We start from the raw sequence: 23,355 nt of genomic DNA, 5'->3' as shown, positions 1-23,355 counted from the left end.
ATGCACCCTAATTATAACACTCTTACAACAGCCAAGACATGGCAGCAACCTAAACGTCCATGAACAGATAAATGGATAAAGATGTGGTACCTATATACAATGGAATAGTACTCAGCCTTAAAGAAGGACGAAAAAAAGCCATCTGCAATAACATGGATGGACCTAGAGATTATCATATAACTGGAAGTCAAAGATAAATGTCATATGATATCAGTTATATGTAGAATCTAAAAAAAAGATACAAATGAACTTATTTACAAAACAGACAAAAAACTACAGTATGATTCCACTTGTAGGTAATTTTTCACTAGTCTGTAGTGACAAAGCTGATCAGTGATCACCTGGGGATAAGAGGAGTAGCCAGAGAGATTATTAAATAGCACAAAAAAAAAAATAAAATGGAACTATTGGCTTAAAAAAAAATAGCACAAGGAAGCTTTTAGGGGTGGTGGGTATAATCATTATCTTGACTACTGTGGCTTCATAGACATATACATGTCAAATTTTGCCAAATTGTACACTTATTTTTAAAAAGTCATTTAACTTTTTCACTGTTGAACCCTTCTCAGTACACAGTGCTGTTTTTCAAAGGTTAAATTGCACTCGATAATGTCATTATTCATTATTCTTACAGCTAAAGGGATGTGTATTCATGTATTCTTGTTTTAAAATCTTACTTTCAAGAAAAATAAAATCTTACTTTCTAATATGGCAAATACAGGTAAACAGCAGTGTGCTAGAGAAGACTTACACCAGCTCACAAGAGCTAATTAGACTTCCAGCACTGTGTTTCGAAGTGTTATATTGATAGCTTGAATTTGGCAGTAAGTACACCTTAAAAATTGGGAAATGCTTCCACAAAATCAGCTTTCTCAGACTGCTGGTTGTTAAACATCTACTAACCCATCGTCAGCTGTAACATACATAGAGAAAAGCCCAATGGAATTCTTCAATTTTAATTGTGTAAAAGGATTCTGAACACCACTAAGCTAAAAACTTGACTTTATCAAGCTAGAAGTGTTACTAGCTGCTAGGTCGCTTCAGTCATGTCCGACTCTGCGACCCCATAGACGGTAGCCCACCAGGCTCCCCCGTCCCTGGGATTCTCCAGGCAAGAACACTGGAGTGGGCTGCCATTTGACTTTCAGACACTCACCCATATTAAGAGAATCTTTTGCAGCTCACACTTCAGTTGCCTTGACCAAATTATGCCACTGCCAGGGGGCTCATGTTTGCAACATTTCCCTTAAAACTAGGGAGGGGTCTTAAATCCTTAGCTCCTGCCTGAATTTGAAGAGCCCCAAGGGTGAACTCCGGGAGTTGGTGATGGACAGGGAGGCCTGGCGTGCTGCGATTCATGGGGTCGGACATGACTGAGCGACTGAACTGAACTGAACTGAAGGGTGCCAGGGAGGGCGGAGCTGCCATCTCCTCTAGCAAACACCACAGTTACTCACAGACCAAAATGTGACATTAAGATGCTGCTCAAAGACCAAGGTTTCTGCATAATGTATTCCAATTCCAGCAATCAGAAAAGAGGTTCACCACATAAATATACTTGTACCAGGTGGATCAACCATCAAGGATACCAGGATCTGATATTTTAATGACTGCTTGAGACAACTTGAATATGGAAGATTTAGAGCCACCGCCCGCCCCCCACCGCCCACCTCCTGTTCTTCAATGCCAGCCCTTTTTGACCATTTTATATGGTTTGGAGAATGCCAGCATTAGTTCCATCATCCCAACAGAGCTTCCCTTTCCAGGAAGGGAAAAGGCTGAAATTATTTTTTAAAAAATTTCCATTAAAGAATTCATAAGATTGTCGATTATCCTGTAGAAACATATCTTCCTGTTTCATGACATGTCGGAAACATCAGGATTTTTTGGCCTCCACTGCATAGAGGTCTGATCGCTTCTGGCTAAAAATGGGGATTTGCTGGCGAATTTCAGCCAACTTCTTCAGGTCTGCAAAAACAGAAAAGTGCACTATTAGCAGATGTGATTCCTTACTTGCCAACAGGAGCTTCTTCCCCAAACAGTAGAGAAACAACCAGAGCCCCAGCCAGTAATTTACTCGTGGGCCTTGTCTGGAGGCGCACTCAGCGTGGCACTGCCCCTGGTGTCATTTCAAACCAAACCAAGAAAACTCAGGCTGAGACAGAGCCCAGGGCTTAGCCAGAGAACCAAGGATAAATGAGGAGGGCAGGGTATAAAGGAGTCCTGTGTTCTACAGGTATAGAATCTGGCCTCAGGGCACTTAAGGACACCAGACAGCTAAACTGGGCCAGAGTGAATCTTACCTATATCTGCATACACGATCGTCTCTTCAGTGCCAGCTTTGGCAAGGACCTCCCCCCTGAAAAACATTCAGGGGAGAATGAGTCAATTCCCTGATGCTTGCTGTTATTTACTATCTCTGTTTTTCCTCCCTATCTCACAGGCCAAATGGGAAAGAATCTGAGATTTAAAACAAGAAAAGAGATGTTATGGGGAAGGAGGTGGGAGGGGGGTTCATGTTTGGGAACGCATGTACACCCGTGGTGGATTCATGTCAATGTATGGCAAAACCAATACAGTATTGTAAAGTAAAATAAAGTAAAAATAAAAATTAAAAAAAAAAAAAAACAATGTCCAAGTAAAACACAGGACAGAGGTCTGCCGATATCCTCCATAAAGGATGGAGGATCAGCACTTCAGGCTTTGTACTCTCTATGGTCTGTCAGAACTACTCACCTCTGCCTCTGTAGCAAAAGCAGCCACAGATAATAGTTTTTAAACTTATTTATTTTTAATTGCAGGATAATTGCTTTACAGTATTGCACTGGTTTCTATCAAACATCAACATGAATCAGTCATAGGTTTACCCATGTCCCCTGCCACTTGAACATCCCTCCCACCTCCCTCCCCACCCCACCCATACAGGTGACAATTTGTTTTTTTTTTAATTGATATGTTATTTAAAAAATGGATACGTATTTTAAAAAATGAGCTTGGCTGTGTTCCAGTAAAACTTGACTTAGGACAAAGAAAAATAAATAAATAAATAAATAAAACAAGAAAAGATGGGCATAAATGCCTGTGATGCTTTTGAGCTGTGGTGTTGGAGAAGACTCTTGAGAGTCCCTTGGACTGCAAGGAGATCCAACCAGTCCATCCTAAAGGAAATTAGTCCTGAATATTCATTGGAAGGACTGATGCTGAAGCTGAAACTCCCAATACTTTGACCACCTGATGTGAAGAGCTGACTCATTTGAAAAGACCGTGATGCTGGGAGAGATTGAAGGAGGGAGGAGAAGGGGACGACAGAGGATGAGATTATTGGATGGCATCACTGACTTGATGGACCTGAGTTGAGTGAACTCCGGGAGCTGGTGATGAACAGGGAGGCCTGGCGTGCTGCAGTCCATGGGGTAGCAGAGTCAGACACAACTGATCAACTGAACTGAACCACTTACGTAGCTGTGTAGTCTTCTGGAAAACCATGTGGAATCTCTACTTCCTAATCTATAAAGTGGAAATATGAGCTCTGTGAGGACATAGTGAGAAAATAATCTTTTTTTTTTTCAATCTTGAAGGATTGGGCCTGTTGTGTTTGATGTTCCTTGCTCCAATAAGATATAAAACTGCTGCAAACAATGCTTCTTCAGAACAATTCCTCATAGCTATCTGAGAAGCTGTCTCTTAGGCTACAGTCCTCAGTTTGGCTTGAATAAAACTTTCCTATTCCTACTATAGATTATTACTTCCACCCTGTAGTGAGTACATTCAAGATCCCTTTCCAAGGGCAGTCTAGCTGTTTCTTCACACCTCCCAAGGCTGCTACATAACCCTGGAGATGGAGACGGAAGGCCTGGGTCTGCCTGGATCTCTGGCCTCGTGTCTGTGATCCTTGGATCCTTATGTTAATGGCTTTTGGGTTTGGAGGGAGAGATTTCAACCTATGAGGCCTGAGTAGGAGTGGTAGAACCATGCCCTGGAGGAACCCCATACTGGAAACAACACTCCACAAAATCTGAGGAAAAGCTGATTTGGAAAACTATTTCCAGTGCTGAGTCTCTTGGCCCAAAACAGGCCTTCCAAAACATAGCTGTGGGACTTCCCTGATGGTCCACTGGTTAAGAAACTGCCTGCCAATACAGGGAACACGGGTTCAATTCCTGGTCCAGGAAGATCCCCCCTGCTGCAGTGCAACTAAGCCCACATGCCACAATTACTAAGCCTGTGCTCCACAACATGAGAGCGGCCCCCTCTTGCCACAACTAGAGAAAGCCTGTGTGCAGCAACGAACACCCAGCACAGCCGAAAATTAATCATTAATTTTAAAAAACTGTATCTGTGAAATCTTTCCAAAGCACAAAACAAAATGATCCGATACAATAAACAATCTGATATAATAATTGGTTCCATCTAGGGCCACAGATTTTTGGCACAATAAGCTACAGACATCATCATTAATGCCATTTAACTGAATCCTTTTCTAGTCTCTTTCTTCTATTTTTTTCCCCATTTGCCCCGGCATGCAAACATCTCTATGCTAACCCTAGGCACCTATATCACAATGACAAATAAGCCATACAGCTCCCAACCAAATGGGGGAAATTCCACAAAGGAAGAAATACAGGCAAATCTTAAGTAATCAACTGTGTCAAAAGCAGCCAGCCTGATGAGTAAGAGTTCACCAGGAGAACCAGCTGGGTGAGCAGAGCTGCCCACCAGGTCAGTAAGCCAATCACTAATGTTTGCAGAGGAACCCAAGTCAAGTTTAAGAAAATTTTGAAGCCAACTCGATCCTTCCAGCCTTCCAATGCACCCCAGATCCAAACGTGTAGGAGGCTCACTGAGAATCTCCCACTAGCCATATCTCCCAAGGCCTTCCCCACCACACACGTTCATCTGTGAGCCCTACAAAGTCAGAAGAGAGAAGTCTGGGAATCCCACAGTGACATGTAAGGCCCTGCAGCCTTGTTACTGATATGTTTATCCTGAAATTTTAGAAATACCTATCTCTGTGTGTGTGTGTGTCGTAATCATAGACATACAGAGAAGTAGTATGGAATAAATCTACGTTCTGAATTCAAAAGTCCTGGCTCCAAACACCAATTCTGGCCACTTTATCCAGTGAACTTCAAGTCTACCATCTATTAACTGGGCTAAATAAACATAAGTCCTTGAGAGCTCAAATTGAGATAATGTGTGTGAAAGTACCACGTAAATTGTACAAATGCCGGTAAGACATGTCTATTACCATACGGCTGTGTATGTATCTGGGCAGACTTCCGTGCTGGTTTCCCTAAGTAACAGAATGTTTTACCCTCTCACAGAGGACAGGTTCACAGTTCCTCTTAATTCAACCCATCCTCCACTCTCCTCTAAGCATTATGCAGGGAGCAAAATCCTTACCCTCAACTCATCCCAGCCCTAGGTCCAGTGACCCGGTCTAAATTTTAACCCAAAGCCAAGAGTCTGGGAGCCTCTTTTACTAAAAAACCACCCACCCGTGACTTCTGCCTCATTTCCAAGTTTGGTTGACGATGAATGTCACTCAGAAACTCAGAACAGGGCTGCGGCCAAGCACTCAGTCACTGGGCCACTTCTCTCTCGCGAGGCTTTCAAGTGGAAGCTCCTCCCACAGAGAGAGCTAGTGAGCTGGCAGGCCTGCGGGCAGACGGCAGTGGAGGGAGGCGCAGGGCCACTCGGGAATCAGACAACCCACTGCCCAAGCACCCCCCTCCCTCGAGCTCAGTGAGCCCGTCCCTGCAGAGCCGACTCACCAAGGACTCACGACGGTGCTGTGTCCCCAGGCAACATAGGAGGCTTTCTCATCCCGGGCAGGAGATGCTGTGGCCACGTACACCTGATTATCAACAGCCCTGTGGTCAACGGAGAGAAAAGAGGTAAATCACACAGTACAGATCTGAGACATTTTTATCCTAAGTGTCCAGACCCTTCTTTTAAAAACTAAGACAGGACAGGCTGGCTTGGATATGGAAGAAACATTCAAAGCCACAGAACCCTTTCTTCAAAAAAGACCTTGCTGCCCAAGCTAGTTCTCAACTGGGGCAATTTTGCCCAGCAAGGGACTTCTGCCAGTGTCTAGAGACATTTCTGACCAGGGGATGGCTACTGACATTGAGGAGTAGAAGTCAGGGGTGCCGCGAACATCCTGCAACACAGAGGACGGCCCCCACAACAAAGAGCCATTTCCTCCAAAGTGTCAATAGCACCACAGTAAGAAACCCTGGCCTGAGCCAACCTGTAACAGGTAAAGAGCAGAGCTTCTCTGGTTCATGCAACCCAGGTGACCAGAGAGAATGGACTGGCCTCGCTGGAATACCCCCGGTAGAGCTGCAGGGCCCTTCCATGCCAATGGGGCAGTCCCATCACCTCAAATTAGGCAAGAATTCCAGACGGTAGCGTGGCTACACCAAGCCACCTGACCCACAGCCCTCCAAGCTCAAACAACAGATTCATACCAGGTCATCCCAGGCTCTCTCCAACTTTTCCTGCTTTCAACAAAGCAGCATTTATTAATTCTCATGGGATCACATACCCCTACCACCTTCCATCATGCAACCAGCCAAACACTTCTACATCCCCTTCCAATAAAAATCACTGTTATCTCCAGATGTGAGCATAGTGGCCACCTCTGGGCAGAGAGAGGAGATTACTGACTGAGAAGGAGAAAATAGGAGCATTCCAAGGGGCTAGAAATGTTCTAGATTTGATCCTGATCAGAGGTGAATCCATATGTAAAAATTCACTGATCTGTAAACTTAAAAGTAGTACACTTTTCTGTAAGTATCAGTATATAATACCTCAATTTAAAAAAATCTTTTCATGAACAACCCATCATCTCTGAGCAGCATTTCATGGTTTGCAGAGCACTTCACAGTCACATTCCTGTTCCCGTCTATGTTGCACCCACCTCTGCTATTTGCCCTTCACCACTCCTCGGGCAACTAAGGAGACAGTAACTGTCCCGTGCACAGCACAGCCACGCAGCGCTCAGAACTTAGAGGTTAGAAGAGCAAGAACTTATCACAGGTGTCTTGGCAGAGTACCGAGACTAGCAGGAAACGCTGGAGGATGGAGTAGGGTAAGCACCCATCTACACAGCACAGGGACTGCTGAGTGTGACCACAAGTCTCTCCCTCGGGCTGTCAGACTAAAGAACCCTTGCCTTTGCCTTGGCTCCAGCCATGTACACTCCGTGGGTCTCCAATTCTCTGTAAAACCTGCTGGCAACTCTATCAGAGACAGAAATTATCTGAACACAGGAAAATCAAATCACTGCCCACTTGATGCATGAATGCTCCTGGAAATGCAGACATCAGTCCTCAAAATCCACAAGGCTGGTGCTGCGGCTTCTGAGAAGGAGCCCACAGCAGACGCCCTCCTTTTAGGATTGGAAGACAAAGAGTCACCTTTGGGAACTGCCTCTGGGTGCCAGGGCAGCCTGAGTCAGAGGCAGCATTCCATATGGGGAAGGCTGATGCTTCCACCAAACCGCAAACATTTTCGCAGAGAAACACTGAGATGTTTTCTTACCGGCCTCGCTGAAGCAACTCCCAGTGGGCTGGCCCGGTGGTTAGATTAAAAGCTCCAGGATATACCAACAGCTGGCAGCCTTGGGGCGAGAAAGGCCAAAGAAGAGGGATGCAGGTGGACACCCAACTGTTACATTAGCCCTCCCTCTGCTCCTTACCTAGTGGGGACCAAACTCGAACTCCCCCAATGTGAATAGATTCAGCAGTGTTATAGGTGGCTGTGAATTCCTCTAGAGACACACGCACAACACATACACACAAGTGCAGTGCTCCTGACAACCACTTTTCAAGCAAAGCTTTGCTTGAAAAACGTGGGGAATCTGTCATTCAGACTTCTCCCAGCACCATGTGGACAGCTCCCAGGGTCAAGGACCACGTTTTGTGATGTTCATCAACTGAAATGAGGAGACGACTAATTGCTCTACTTCTTACAGCTAAGACTCGACTGAGACAGCCAGCCTGGAGCCCTCGCACCTCCACCTTTTGCTGAGCAGGGTGTCAAACCGTCTGCACCCACGTCACTTTATAGTGACAGACAAACTCACGTCAGAGTACCTCTGGCAGTCTAGTAAGGATGCTAGTATTGTTGAGCATCATATGAGGAGCTTCGTAAGTTCTCTGTCTGTAATCCTCACATCTTTCCTATGAGAAAACTGAGACCCACAGTTCTCCAGAGACTAATTTACCCAAAGCACTGTGCCAATTAAGGGGCAGAGATGGAACCAAAGCCCAGGGCTTCTCATCTGACTTGTGCTTCTCAAGGTTGGCAGGATGGTCCTCTGGACCACAGTGGCACTGACTACCTTTTTGCTGTTCCCAACATCTAGGGCTAGTGAGTGGTGAAAGGCATGTGCAGGAAGACCTACTACTGGGGCCCAGGTGCCTCTCCAAACCCAGCAGCCGGAAGGGCTCTAACGGCAGAGCAGACATTTAGTTTAGGAACATGGCTCCTGCCTCAGCTGTGTGGTGTGTTAAACTACAACCTCCGGAAAACCACACTGTCCATTCGCAGAAGCAGTCAGAACTCACACAGACGTGGAGCTCAAGACCTCCTCCAGGTTTTCTGACCAAGGATTCCCTCCACCCACAAAGCCCAGAGCCAATCATTCTCCGAGCCAATCAATCAATGCCCTAACCCAAGGCAGCCTCACCTCTCTGTGCATAGATCTGCGCCAGCTCTGAGAAGCGGATGTCATAGCAGATACCCAGGCCCACACTGCAGTAAGCTGTTCTCCAAACAGAAAATGTACAAAGTTAATCTCCTGAAGCAGGTGCGGCCAGGGGAAGTCTCCGAGATCCAATGGTCACAGAACCCTGACAGGGGTACATTCATGCAGGGCCCGTGCACGGAGAGAACACGCAGGCTTGCTCCTGCGTGGACTCTGCCTCGTGAGAACATCATGTACAGTAGAGCAGAAATGAGAAACTCACTCTAATTATTAACAAATATTTCTTATCTAAGCGGGAGGTGTTCAGTCATGGCCTAATAGGTACAGGCCGGAAGCTATCACACTCATAAAGGCTGTGACCAGTGGAAAAGCACAGTCATGTCAAGCCCTTAGTTCTCCATTAAATCCCCCACTTTCTAGATCTCTGACCATTCTCTGCCCTTCTCCCCCCTGGCCTTCCAGTCAGGTTTTGTAAAGAAGTTGGGAAGCAACATAATGAAAAACAAAGGACTACTTGATCCTTGTCTACTGGTACTGCTGAAAGAGGTGAATTTATCTGGTACGTACGAGTATCAAATGTGGAGAAACTATCACCAGGACTCAATGTTTCAGATTCTTGAAATGTGATTTTCCCAGGAACATCAATGTCAAACAGATGGAGCTGCATCACAAATAAAGGATTTGGTTACCTCCTTTCCAGCAGGGTTCATGGCAGTAATAACATACACCTTTCCATGGTCAGCCAAGGGGGTGTTCTAAGATCAATTGTACAAAGGGCAGCGCCAACCTGCCCACAACCCACCCCACAAGCTGATGACATCCTACGAAAACGACTTCTAACGCAGGGAACTGGAAAAATGATGCTGTAGGTTGTATGATCCTTCTTCCCTTGGTGGTGTGCAAATCAGCGTCTAGATTTCTTATGGAAAGCAAGTAATGCACTGCTTTTTTTACTCAATATAAATGCTAAATGAAGACTTCTCAGAATCAGAATCAAACTGACACACTGGCAAGGAGAGGTAGAGAGTGGGCGAGTGATCAAAAATAGGTAGTTTTCCAAACCCAATGCAGCAACATATTAAAAAGTAACTCCCAAATTGGATTTATTGAAAGAAAGCAAATGTGATTTAACATTTGAAAAATCAAAGTGATTTACCACACGAACATAATAAAGGAGAAGAGTCACATGATCGTCCTAAGAGGTGTTAATGGGCATTTGGTAAATTTCTACATCCATTCTTATTTAAGCCTGGCACGCTGCAGTCTATGGGGTCGCAGAGTTGGACACGACTGAGTCACTGAACAACATTTTTATTTAAAAAATAAAAGAGGAGAAACTCTTCTAGGATGGGAATCCCTTTAATAAGAGAATCTGCAAAAAAAAAAAAATCTAAAGAAATCTATTTAAAGGTGAAACATTAAAACCCTTCTCCTGTTGAGATCAGGAACAAGGTAAGTATACCTGCTATTCAACACTGTACCAGAGGTCCTAACCAAAGCAGTAAGGTGAAGGAAAAGAATAAAAAAGGTAAAGATTAGAAAGAAAAAATTAAAAGCCATTATTCTCAGATAATAATTGTGTACCTAAGGAATGTCAAAGGACATACACAGGTGAGTTATTAGAATGACTGAGCTTAAGCAAGGGTATTATATACAAGGTCAATATTTTTAAAATTTGCTGTACATCTATATACTAGCAAGAATCAGAAAATGAAAGGACATCAGAAATACCATTTAGGAATAAATCTAGTAAATGATATAAGACTATATCCAAAAAACTATTTTAAAAACTTTGAGAGAAATTAAAGAAAGCCTAAGAAAATGGAAAGAGAAATATATTCATGAACTAGAAAACTCCATTCTCACAGCCCAATGCTGGGTCTGTTTCCAGTCATGGCAGAGTGGCTCATGAGAAAGACCAGCTTTCTCACAGGTAACCCTGAACTCTGGACAAAACAAAACAAAAAATACAACTACTTAAAAGCACTTGACAATAATCAAAATCAGACAAAAATTAGAGAGAAGTCAACTTCTGGAAGACAGGAGCTAGTGGTGGGTGAGTTTCCCACCTGTTTACAACTTTTATTTGGAAGCAAGGCCCCAGCTGTTGCTGGGAGTGGTGCTCACAACCAACACAACAGCCAAGGAATCAAAGGACAGAGCTTCACAGCAGCTGGAAAGTGAGGGGAAGATACTTAAAAGGAGAAAGCAAAAGAAGAGCCCTAAATTTTACATATAAAAGCTGTCCAAATCTCTGACTAACCAATGCACTAAAGATGTGTGGGGCAGACTCTGGGCAGCCCAGCTGAAGCTAAACTTTACAACAGGCAGAGCAGCTGCGGTTGCCACCCACCTCACCGAGGAAGACTATGGCCTGTGAATGTGCCCCAACTACCTACCTGCTCAAATAAAAAACTCAACACTTTTCGGGCGAACACAATAGAAGTTAGAGTCTCAACAACATATAATCCAATAAACAATCCAAAAAACTGGATACACAAAGCTATGACCCAAACTCTTAGAGAACAGCAGCAATGGAGCAGACCCAGGAAGACCCAGATGTGATCACTACCGAAGACACTAAAGCAGCCACTGAAACTAACCTCAGGCAAGTAAAGAAACAGATGCGCCTAACAAATAAACAAAGAGGAAACACAGCAGAGAATAAAAGCTGTAAAAAGAGAATGAAATGAATATTCGAGAAATGAAAAATTCAACATCTGAAATTTTTAAAAATTTCACTGGATTACAGGAGAGGGGAGATTACAGAAGCCTCCGTGAACATAAAAGATCAATGAAAAACATGCAATCTGAAGAAGACAAAGTGTTGAAAAACAAAAATAAAAATCCACAGCCTTGGTGACCGGGTTTGGTGAACAGTATCCAAATTGGAGTCCCATAAGAAGAGAATGGGACAGAAAAATATGTAATATTTCTTGAATATTTCATTCTAACAATCTCTGCCTTTTAACTGGAGTGGTCACTCTATATTTAATGCTCCCAAGTTTCCCAAATATAGTGAGAAACTAAATTTACAGATTAAAGAAACACAAAGCAGGATGAATACCAAAAAAAAAAAAAAAAAAAACTTGTATCAGGAATATAAGAGTCAAAATACTGAGAACTGAAGATTATGAAAAGATCTGAAGGCAGGTAGAGAACCATGGATTACATGCAGGAGAACAATTCAGATTGCCACTGACTTCATGCGTGTGTGCATGCTCAGCTGCCTCAGTCTTATCTGACTCTGCGACCCTGTGGACTGTAGCCCACCAGGCTCCTCTGTCCATGGGACTCTCCACGCAAGAATACTGGAGTGGGTCACCATGCCCTCCTCCCGGGGGATCTTCCCAACCCAAGGATCGAACCAACATCTCCTGCACTGGCAAGCGGATTCTTTTACCCATTGAGCCACCTGGGAACCCTACTAACTTTGTATCAGGGGGGAAAAGAGAGGCTAGAAGATAACTGAATAATGAATAATGGTCTCTCAAACATCTGAGGAAAAAAAGAAAAGTGTCAACCCAGAATTCTATTCCACCAAACACATCTTTTAAGAATGAAGGCAGAGACTCCCTGGCGGTCCAGTGGCTAAGACTTCACCTTCCACTGCAGGGGGCAGGTGTTAGACCCCAGGTCAGGGAGCTAAAAACCCACATGCCTTTTGGCCAAAAGACCAAAACATAAGCAACAGAAGCTATACTGCAACAAATTCAAAAAGATTTTAAAAAACAGTCCACGTCAAAAATATCTTTTAAAAAATGGCAAAGTAACGGTATATTCATAAATAAAACTAAGAGAATTCATATCTAGCAGATGCTCACTTCAAAATGCTAAAGGAGGTCTTTTTGTTTGACGGTAAACATACCAGACAGAACTAAGATCTTCAGGAAGAAAAGAAAAATACCAGAAATGGTAAACAGCGGGGTAAACATGAAATATTTCTCTTAATTTCTTTAAAATGCAAGTGACTACTGAAATTAAAAATTAGTATTTTGTGGGATTTCTAATGTATATAGATTCAATATGTATGAGAACCACAGCATAAAGAATGGACCGATACAACTGCCAGGTTCTTAAATTTCACATGAAGAAACAGATTATTAACTAAGAAGACTATGACAAGATAAAGTGTGCATATTGTAATCCCTAGGGCAACAACTTAGGGGGGAAAAAAGCAAACTACTACTCAACTCAAAAGAATGCAGGAAAGAGGAACAAAGGGAAACAGTAATTCAATGTCTATGTGCTTAAAATCTAATCATGTCAATAATTACATTAAATATAGAGTGACCACTCCAGTGAAAAGGCAAAGATTGTCAGAATGAAAAAAAGCAAGACCCAACTACATGCTGTCTGCAAGAGAAGCATTTATATATAAAGAGACATACAGACTGAAAATAAAAGATTAGAAAAACATGTACCATACAAACAGTAATTAGAAGAAGGCTACAGTGGCTTTACTAATATCAGAGATAAACATCAAGACTATCAGTATACCAGAAAAAGGGACGTATCATAATGAGAAAAGGATCAATTTACCAAGACTTAACAATCCTAAGTGTATATGCATGCATTACCACTGCAAAGATGTCAACTCTCCCCAAAGTGATCACTATATGTTTAATACCATCCTAATCCAAATTCTTGTAGGTTTTCCCTTGGCCAAAATTGACAGGCTGAGTCTACAATTTATATCAGCAGGCCAATAGCCAGGTATAACCACCTGTGCTAACTAATCCAATGCCTGATGTGTGTACCACAGGATGGGTACTGGGAACTTCAGAGTGAATTCTCAAGAGGCAGTGAGACTTGCCACATTCTCTACTGACCTTTCTGTGCTTTACCAGTAGAGTTCCATCAGGTCCAAACACGGCGCAGGTGTTATATAATTTCCCAGCATCCTTTTCAGGAATGGACCCTTTTGTTAAGAAACACAGAAAGAGACACAGAGAGACACAGAAAACATTCTGAATGAAGCATTCTTCTATAACAGGACAAAGGCTTGTTAAAGTTTACTATCTTCTTGGGTCCAACAATAAAGTTTACTGTCTTCTAAGGGTTATCTAATCATGATTCTTTTCTTCTTGAATATGATTTTTCAGAGACCAACTTCAGAGTGTAGGTGAAGTGTAATTAAGTCAGAGGCCAAAGAAAGGTTTCAAAACTAATCAAACTATTTTTCACTTTAGCTTTGCTCTTGAGCAACACTTAACCTGAAGCATTAGTGCAACACAGGGAATTCACAGTTGCTCAACTTAAATCCACAAGGTCCTGCAACATAACTGTATCCAAAAAGGCCTTGAGGTGGGAAGGTATGCCAGTCTTTCCATCACTAAACATGATGCCTGTAGTTCTATCTCTGCTTGCTCTGTCCTCTTTCCTCCACCCCTTATTTATTTCTAATTCTCACTGTATCAGAATACAGAAATAATTTTGTTTACTGTATTAAAGAGTTTTACTGTATTTTTATGTAAACAAATAGAACATTTTTATTTAACAAGCCATATAAATAAAGCTGCTTTTTAAAAATTATAGTTGATTTATAATATTACATTAGTTTCAGGCATACAACATAATGATTCAATCTTTTTTTTAGATTGCACTCCATTTAAAATTGTTACAGAACAATGGTTTTATTTCTCTGTGCTGCCCAATATATTCTTGTTACTTATTTATTTTATACATAGTTGTTTCAATCTCGTCCCATCCCTAATGCCCCCTCCCCTCTTCCCTCTCCCCACAGGTAGCCACTAGTTTGTTCTGTGAGTCTGTTTCTGTTTTATTACCTACAGTCATTTGTTTTCTTGTTTTAGATCCCACATGTAAATGATAGCATAGAGAGTTTGTCTTTCTCTGACTTACTTCACTAAGCCTAAAACTCTAAGCTACTTTTGATGTCAGTGGTCTCTTTATGGGGGAAATAAAAAGAAAGTCTTAACACTGTATTAAAGACTTTCAGATACAGTTTTTCTTTCCACGTTTCCACCTGCCCTTGTACCCCCAGAGACAATTTTCAGCAGTTTGGTGTGTGTCCTTGTACAATATTCGCTATGCCTTAATACATAAATACATATAAAAATACACAGTCTTTTATGTGGATCATTAATCTATAGGGAAGGACCTGTTCATTTCATACCAAACTTGTTCTTTTTCCACCAAAGTGTGTCTTGCAGATCCTTCCACAATCCTACATAGACAGATCTAACTCATTGTTTTCTATGGCTAATCTGTATTCCATGGTTCAAATGTAACAATAGTTTCTCAGATGTTTTTAATGTTTAGGCCATTATACCTTGAGGGTAGGAAGTTACCTCCAATGACATATATGCTGCACTCCTTTGCCACTTCAGAAAGCTTCTGTGTGGAGTCACCAGGAATTTTCTCTGCATATTCAGGAAAATATTTTGTGCCATATGGAGAATTAAAGCATTCCTAGAATAATGTTGGAAGAGAAAAAAGCGGGGGGTGGGAGGAGAACCCGACTTAAAGTTCTGCTGTAAAAAGACATAGTTCTCAAAGAGGTAAAAAAATACAACTGCTAAGAAAAACACAGACACCTTAGGCTAAAGAGTCTGTGGCCACAGACAGGACTCGGCCGCAGGCTCAGATGGGGCTGGAGTCAGTGTGCTCAACCGGATGCTGGTCACCTTGGCAAAAAGCTCCACTTGTCTCTCCCTGAGTCCACAGAACCACGCCTCCCCAGCGTCGGGCACCCGGGACCCACTACCACTGGGCTTGCTCAGTGGATTAGGGGTGTTAAGATTAATCCAGACTCTCAAAACTATATTATTAACTACGTAAAGCAATGAAGCCTGTGTTTTTCAAAAATACAGAAGCTGTGAAACCCACCGAGGTTAAGGCGTTTCCTCATGTATATGGGATACACGACGGGATGTTTCTAAGCTCCCTTCCAGCGCCATCATTCTGATCCTGCAAACTCTCTCACTCCCCTGAATGTGTCTCAACAGTTCTGTGATAAAAGAAAACTCATGGATTTCACCTCCAGTTCATTCATTTACATTCACTAAGACTGCTTGTCTGTGCTAGGAAACTCAAGGCCGAGGATCACCAACTTGTAGAGGACACATTAGCAGGGGACACATGCAGAATTCAAGTGCTTTCACTCCTGGCCTTTAGGCTCTGACCCCCAGCAGCCTAAAACCGACAAGAGGCCATGACTGGATACAAGGAGAGGGGAGTCCCACGGCTGGAGCGACATTAAGATCTCAAGCGCCCCTGCTGGAGACTCCTACTCACTGGCCTCCCTGGTAAATGCCCCAGAGCCTAGAATATCAGTACAAGCTAGCCCTGAAGAGTCTCCAGGGCTTGCAGAGGGCTGCCTCCTCCCCACCGCGAGGTCGGGGATGGTCAGGAATAGTTCCACCGCTCACCCCTGCAGGCCTCTGCCAGCAGAAGGGGCCAATAGGTGCATCTTCTGACCAATGTGGGAGTGTCCGTGGGGCTGACCCTGTACTGGTTGACAAACAAATGTGGCCCCATCCTCGGCTGATTCTGTTTTAAACAGGTCATCTAGCAAACTGATGTAGCATCCTTTGGCTCACTGCATACTACAGGCTTCCTAAATGGTTAACAATTTTCAACAATGTTTTTAAAATGTCAGAAGCTCAGTGCTAAAATCAATGTCCTGGTCTCCTGAAGACTAGATTATGCAAGCAGAGAAGGTAAGTGCCTGAGGCACTGATATTTTGGATTTAGGTAAGTCCCTCTGACTCCTGGGCTTCTGAACAGAGCAGGTGACCTAAAGTTAAAGACCTGTCACCAAGCTGGCATGTCCTTATCACAAAGACCCTTGCTAGGTCATCTTCCATACAGACGAGGAACCATCCTGGGGTCCAAAGGGACCGTGCTGGCCCCTAGGACCCAGAATGAGCAGACACCACACTACCGGGACGACAGTGCTCAGAAAGGGGTGGCCACCCCAGACTTACAGGCAGGGAGACTATCTGGGCTCCTTGCTTCGATGCCTCCCGGATGAGGCCACAGGCTCGAGTGAGGTTCTCTGACTTGATGGAAGAGACCTGAAGCTGGATGAGGGCCAAGCGGAAAGCTGCGGAGGAAGATAAAAGAGAACGGTCAAGAGATCTGACTGCTGACTCAGATAGAGCAGCAGTTCTTAACGGAGGGTAAGTCTGACCCCCAAGACATGTGGCAGTGTCTAGAGACACTGCTGATGGTCACGACTGCTGGCGTGCTACTGGCATCTAGTGGGCAGAGGTCAGGGACACTGCCAAACATGCCACAAGGCATACAACAGTCCCTGATGACAAAGAATTATCCACCCTGGGCTGGGAAGATTCCTTGGAGGAGGGCAGGGCATCTCACTCCAGTATTCTTGCCTGGAGAATCCCATGCACAGAGGAGCCTGGCAGGCTGCAGTCCACGGGGTTGCAAGGAGTCAGACACAACTTACTGACTAAAACAACAGCAGCAAATGTCAACAGTGCTGGGGTTGAACAACCTTGAGACAGAGCCACAGTGCAAGGAAAGCCTGCTCCAGGCACAAGAATCTGAAGTGAAACCAGCAGGGCCAGCCTCTCCCTTACAAGAAGAGAGGAGACTGGGCTTGAATAGGGAACTATCCCTTATCATCGGAGAAGGCGATGGCACCCCACTTCAGTACTCTTGCCTGGAAAATCCCATGGATGGAGGAGCCTGGTGGGCTGCAGTCCACGGGGTCGCGAAGAGTCAGACACGACTGAGAGACTTCACTTTCACTTTTCACTTTCATGCATTGGAGAAGGAAATGGCAACCCACTCGTGTTCTTGCCTGGCGAATCCCAGGGACGGGGGAGCCTGGTAGGCTGCCATCTATGGGGTCGCACAGAGTTGGACACAACTGAAGCGACTTAGCAGCCGCAGCAGCCGCAGCCACAGCCGCAGCTGCATCCCTTATCATGTGACCTCAGGCCCCAGTCCATTCTCAGCCCAGGTGCTGAGCACCTCCCAGCGCAGCAGGTGAAGTCTCTCTGGCAGTCCCTGCCCCACTGTGAGCCCGAAGGAAGCAGACACGCCTAGTTCAGCTTCCCCATCGCCAGCTGGGACACAGTGCATTGGTCCAGCCCCTGGCGGACAGGGAGCCTGGCAGCCGGTGGGCTGCACATGAGCCACAGGGAGGGACCCTGGGAGGGCCTGCACTCACCCCAGGAACCCCCCAGTGCCCAGAGGAGCACACCATTAAGCAGCAAACGAAAAACACCATGAGAGGCTGAAACACTGTGGAAGGAAAACCAAACAGCACTTCTTCCTGCTGTCTGAACAAGGGGCCCTACATTTTCATTGCAGACTGAATCCCACAAATCACACAACCAGCCCGGCCAAGCAGACCTGCTGTCAGCCTTGGGGCAAGGTCACCAGTTCCTCCAGGCTTTCTTGAGGTTGTCACCACATCCGATACTTGCTTTTCCTATAGAGCTCTCTCTTAGCTCTTACCGTAATCACCTTTACTGGTTAATAGTCCTCTATATAAATTTTTTCCTGTTCAACTGACTAGTGTGGTTTCCAAGTCCCGCCTGGACACTTACTGACACAGTTTCTGCTTGTGGTCTTGATAGAAGGCTACGTTAAAGGTTCCCAACCATGTCATAACCCACAAAGCTCTGCAAAACTTCTGGAATTATCTGGAAGTTAATTGGCCTGGCCTTGCTTCCCTACCCCAACTCTGCTGTAGAGTCTAAAATTCCACCCTTAGTGACTTCTCTCTCTGGGTGTCTCTTCTGTACCTATAAAAACGTCCCCAGAGAAGCAACATTGACAGACCCTGGCCTTTGATGAAGGCCTGTTTGGCTAAGGGTTAATCCTAAAAGTAGGAAAACTCGATGTCCATTCCTTGTTGTGGTTGTTCAGTCGCTCAGTCGTGTCCGACTCTTTGCGACCCCATGCACTGCAGCATGCCAGGCTTCTCTGTCCATCACCAACTCCCAGAGCTTGCTCAAACTCATGTTCATTGAGTCAGTGATGCCATCCAACCATCTCATCCTTTGCTGTCCCCTTCTCCTCCTGCCTTCAATCTTTTCCAGCACCAGGGTCTTTTCCAGTGAGTCAGCTCTTCACATCAGGTGGCGAAAGTACTGAGTTTCAGCCTCAGCATCAGTCCTTCCAATGAACACCCAGGACTGATCTCCTTTAGGACAGACTAGTTTGATCTCCTTGCAGTCCACAGGACTCTCAAGAGTCTTCTCCAAAACCACAGTTCAAAAGCATCAATTGTTAGGCACTCAGCCTTCTTTATGATCCAACTATCAAATCCATACATGACTACTGGAAAAACCATAACTCTATTTGGATATTTGTTGGCAAAGTAATGTCTCTGTTTTTTAATATGCTAAGTTTGTCATACCTTTTTTTCCAAGGAGCAAGTGTCTTTTAATTTTATGGCTGCAGTCACCATCTATGGTGCTTTTGCAGCCCAAGAAAATTATTGTTTCCCCATTTATTTGCCATGAACTGATGGGGCTGGATGCCATGATTGTAGTTTTTTGAATGTTGAGTTTTAAATCAATTTTTTCACTCTCCTCTTTCACCTTCATCAACAGGCTCTTTAGTTTCTCTTTGCTTTTTGCCATAAGGGTGGTATCATCTGCATATCATCATCTGATTTCTCCCAGCAATCTTGATTCCAACTTCTGCTTCATCCAGCCCGGCATTTTGCATGATGTACTCTGCATAGAAGTTAAATAAGCAGGCTGACAAAATACAGCCTTGATGTCCATTCCTTGGTTTCTTCTAAATACAATGAGAAGAACTAAACTGAAGCTGGAATGCAGCTTGTCAAATAGTTTCAAAGAATGGATGAAAACAAAACAGGGAACAAAAGCTGGGATGATTACTCTGGGGCAAACAGCCCGAGCTGTCACCAGAACATCACAGACCCCATGAAGTCTCCACTGTAACTGAGAGGCAGGGCTCTGTCTCTGCTTCTGAGGGAGGGTAAGCTGAGATCCCCCATGGCTCTCTGATGGCTTCCTCTCCCCGCTCCCACCCAGGAAAGCAACTGTCCAGGACCAGGGTGGGGACTGGCCAGCATCGTGAAAAACACCCACTCCACAGAGGGGCCGAGGCAGGGCAGTTCCACCGCTGGGGAGTTCCTTGAGGTGGAGGATGGGATACAAGTCACTTCATCTCAACTGCAAAATGAACACACTTCATTTTCAGGCCCCTAGTAGTAGTGTTAGTCACTCAGTCGTGCCCATCTCTTAGCAACACCCACAGACTACAGCCCGCCAGGGTCCTCTGTCCATGGGATTTTCCAGGCAACAATACTGGAGTGGGTTGCCATTTCCTTCTCCAGAGGATCTTCCCACCCAGGGACTGAACCCAAGTCTTCTGCGTTACAAGCCGATACTTTACCATCTGAGCTACAGGGAAGTCATCAGGTCCCTGGCTATACTATACTAATCCTTGATTGTTAGATTACAATGAATAGTTCATGTCCCGGGCTATACTAATATTCATTGTAATCTAACAATCAAGGACTCACCAAGGGGAAGGATAAAATATCTTAAGCGAAGAGACCAACAGGGAAACAGCACAGGGAACGTGCAGGTCTTTTACACATATAAGCATCTGTGGGTTATCGTTGGCGGTATTTTGTAGATGAATAACTAACAGGCTTGCAGAGGGAAAGGTGCAAGAAACCAGTCAAAAAAGTAACTGGCACAGCCACAATCAAGCCAAAATCTGGACTGCAGACAGGAGGGGCGCCTTGTTTGTTTCTTGGTGGGTGGGGGAAGTCAGGTAACTTGAAAACACTCCTCAACGGAGTCAGATCAACGCTGCCCTCAACTCCACAGAACCACGGCTCCTAAGTTCATTAGTCTCTTCTGAAAGATACAGTCACACTCAGAAGGAGGTGTGTAAAACGACTTCTATACCCCAATCCTGGAGATCCATCCAGGCACCAGCTTGCACTGCACTCTAGGATGTTGAAATGAAAAACAGAGAGCACTCCCACAAACACTATCGCCTTGACAGAGCCTCACAAGACCTCAGTAGGAACGGTTTGTGTTCATTTCAAAGGAAGGAAACTGAGGTCCAAAGCGATCAAAGGACTTGTTGACATCGGCTGCACCAAGACTGTAATACTCCAGGTCTCCAGACTTTTTAAGCCCAGAGCACTCTACTGCCTCATGTAAAAGAATCAGGCACAGACTTGGGAACATAGCCAGAACCTCATCCCTGGGGCTGATCCTGAGTGGGGATATGTAAGCGAAATGTCACACACGCATACTCAGCTGTGTCCCGCCCTATGGACCCCGTGGACTGTAGCCCACAAGGCTCCTCTGTCCCTGGGATTTCCCAGGCAAGAATACTGAAGTGAGCTGCCATTTCCTTCTCCGGGGGATCTTTTCCACCCAGGGATCAAACCTGCCTCTCCTACATAGGCAGGTGGATTCTTTTACCACTGAGCCACCTGGGAAGCCCCCAAGAAACACGTTAATACCTAACCTGAAAGTTCAAGGTCCAGGTGCAGAAACAAACTGCCCATTTTTGTTGTTGTTGTTGCTCAAGAGAAGGCAGCATTTCCCAGTGGGTGTGAGAAGGGCGCACTGTGGAGCAAATTAACGAGTTCACTTACCACACAAGCCCGAATCAAAGAAAACAGGGGCTTCATTTTCACCTGACAGGGCTCAAACCACAAATACTCGGGGTTGGCACCTTTGCAAAACCCAAGTTCAAACCAATCTAAAACTAGCAGCAACCTCCAAGAATCCCACGGGACAGACTCTCAACACTTGAGGTATCATAAGTACTGAAACTTTACTCAAAGTGCACAGTCTTCGGGTCGTGGAGCGGGGGCGGCGGTAGGGAATAGGAAAGACCACCAGGGAGGGTGCGGAATTAGCATTTGAAATAAGCACCCTTCCCGCGCCGATGAATCTGGAGCGGAGCGGACCGGCCCGGAATGCTCGCGGACTCTGCCTCACGTATCACAAGAGCCCGCGGGGCGGGGAGCAAGCAGCGAGCCCTTCCGGCGCGCTGACCCGGTGCTCCCGCGACCCCGCTGGCCCTTTCGGAAGCCCAGAGTCCCCGGCGTGCGCCGCGCCGCGCTCCGCGGCCTCCTCCTCCCCGCCCCGCCCGCGCCCACCGCCCACCGCCCTCGCCGCTTGGGCCCACAGCCCCACGAACACCAGAGCAGAGAAGGCCAAGGGCGCGGCGGGGACAAGAGATGGAGAGAGGGGCTGAATGGGCGAGACGCTCCGCTGGCGTCGCACCCGAAGCCTCCACTCCAGCCCGAACTTGGGCCGCGGCGCTACTTACTGGCCATGGCTCTGCCGGGAAGCACCATGGGTACTGCCGAGCCCAGGTCTCTGGGCGCCGCGAGGGGCGGGGCAAAGCGGCGCGTCCGGGGGCGGGGCTTTATCGCCCGATGCTCCGCCTCTCGCCCCGCCCCGCCCCCCGGGCCTTCTGTCTGGGCTGGAAGGTTGTCGTCTTTCTGCTGCTGCTAAGTCGCTTCAGTCGTGTCCGACTCTGTGCGACCCCATAGACTACCTCCTACCAGGCTCCTCTGTCCCTGGGATTCTCCAGGCAAGAACACTGGAGTTGGTTGCCATTTCCTTCTCCAATGCATGAAAGTGAAAGTGAAGTCACTCAGTCGTGTCCGACTCTTAGCGACCTCATGGACTGCAGCCTACCAGGCTCCTCCGTCCATGGGATTTTCCAGGCAAGAGTACTGGAGTGGGGTGCCATTGCCTTCTCCGTGTCTTCTTTCAAGCGCGCCTCAAATACCTGTTAATCTCTTGCTGTTTCAGTAACATCGTTGTAGTCAGATACCGAAAGGCAAGGGACAACCTAAATCGGGGTGGTGCACTAGTAATTGTTTAACAACCGATCTCTCCGAGTCTAAACGAAAGGATCGAACCTCTTGCTAGCTGAATCACCTCTGTGGTCAGGCGAGATACCTTACCTTATACTGATTGTTGTTCAGTCGCTCAGTGGTTCATGGCCGATTCCGTGACCCCATGGACTGCAGCAGGCCAAGTTCCACTGTCCCCCTGTCTCTCCTGAAGTTTGTTCAAATTCATGTCTAATGAGTTGGTGATGCTATCTAACCAGATTGCCTTGGGGGATTTGAACAAGTCCCCAAAAGGAGTATAGAATTATCTTGGTTGATTTAGGCACTCTGGGTTTGGAGTACAAGGCTGCTATGAGATGCTGCTGCTGCTGCTGCTAAGTCACTTCAGTCATTTCCGACTCTGTGCGACCCCATAGACGGCAGCCCACCAGGCTCCCCCGTCCCTGGGATTCTCCAGGCAAGAACACTGGAGTGGGTTGCCATTTCCTTCTCTAATGCATGAAAGTGAAAAGTGAAAGTGAAGTCTCTCAGTCATGTCCGGCTCTTCGCGACTCCATGGACTGCAGCCTACCAGGCTCCTCCGTCCATGGGATTTTCCAGGCAAGAGTACTGGAGTGGGTTGCCATTGGCTTGTCCGCCGTGTGATGAGAAGAGGGGGAAAAAGAGAAACTAAATTCAGACAGAATATCGTCAACAGCAGTTCAGTCCTGCAAGAAGAGCCAACCAGTCCAACCTAAAAGGAAATCAGTCCTGAGTGTTCATTGGAAGGACTGATGTCAAAGCTGAAACTCCAGTACTTTGGCCACCTGATGCGAAGAGC

General features: G+C 45.6%; 1 protein-coding gene across 1 annotated transcript; it reads right to left on the bottom strand.

Annotated features, from left to right (window-relative positions):
- Positions 1-1,658: 1,658 nt before the first annotated feature.
- Positions 1,659-22,062, bottom strand: NIT2 (nitrilase family member 2). The gene is made up of 10 exons (XM_052642275.1): positions 22,001-22,062; positions 16,672-16,790; positions 15,034-15,154; positions 13,552-13,640; positions 9,287-9,380; positions 8,702-8,776; positions 7,552-7,630; positions 5,775-5,873; positions 2,304-2,359; positions 1,659-1,968 (listed from the first exon to the last, which is right to left on the bottom strand). Exons 1-10 carry the CDS (start codon positions 22,026-22,028, stop codon positions 1,877-1,879), a joined length of 852 nt encoding a protein of 283 aa, XP_052498235.1. The 5' UTR covers positions 22,029-22,062; the 3' UTR covers positions 1,659-1,876.
- Between the last annotated feature and the right edge of the window lie 1,293 nt (positions 22,063-23,355).

The sequence above is a fragment of the Budorcas taxicolor genome, chromosome 1 (assembly GCF_023091745.1).
Source record: "Budorcas taxicolor isolate Tak-1 chromosome 1, Takin1.1, whole genome shotgun sequence".
Taxonomy (NCBI): Eukaryota; Metazoa; Chordata; class Mammalia; order Artiodactyla; family Bovidae; genus Budorcas; species Budorcas taxicolor.
This window is presented reverse-complemented; position numbering and strand designations above follow the sequence as displayed.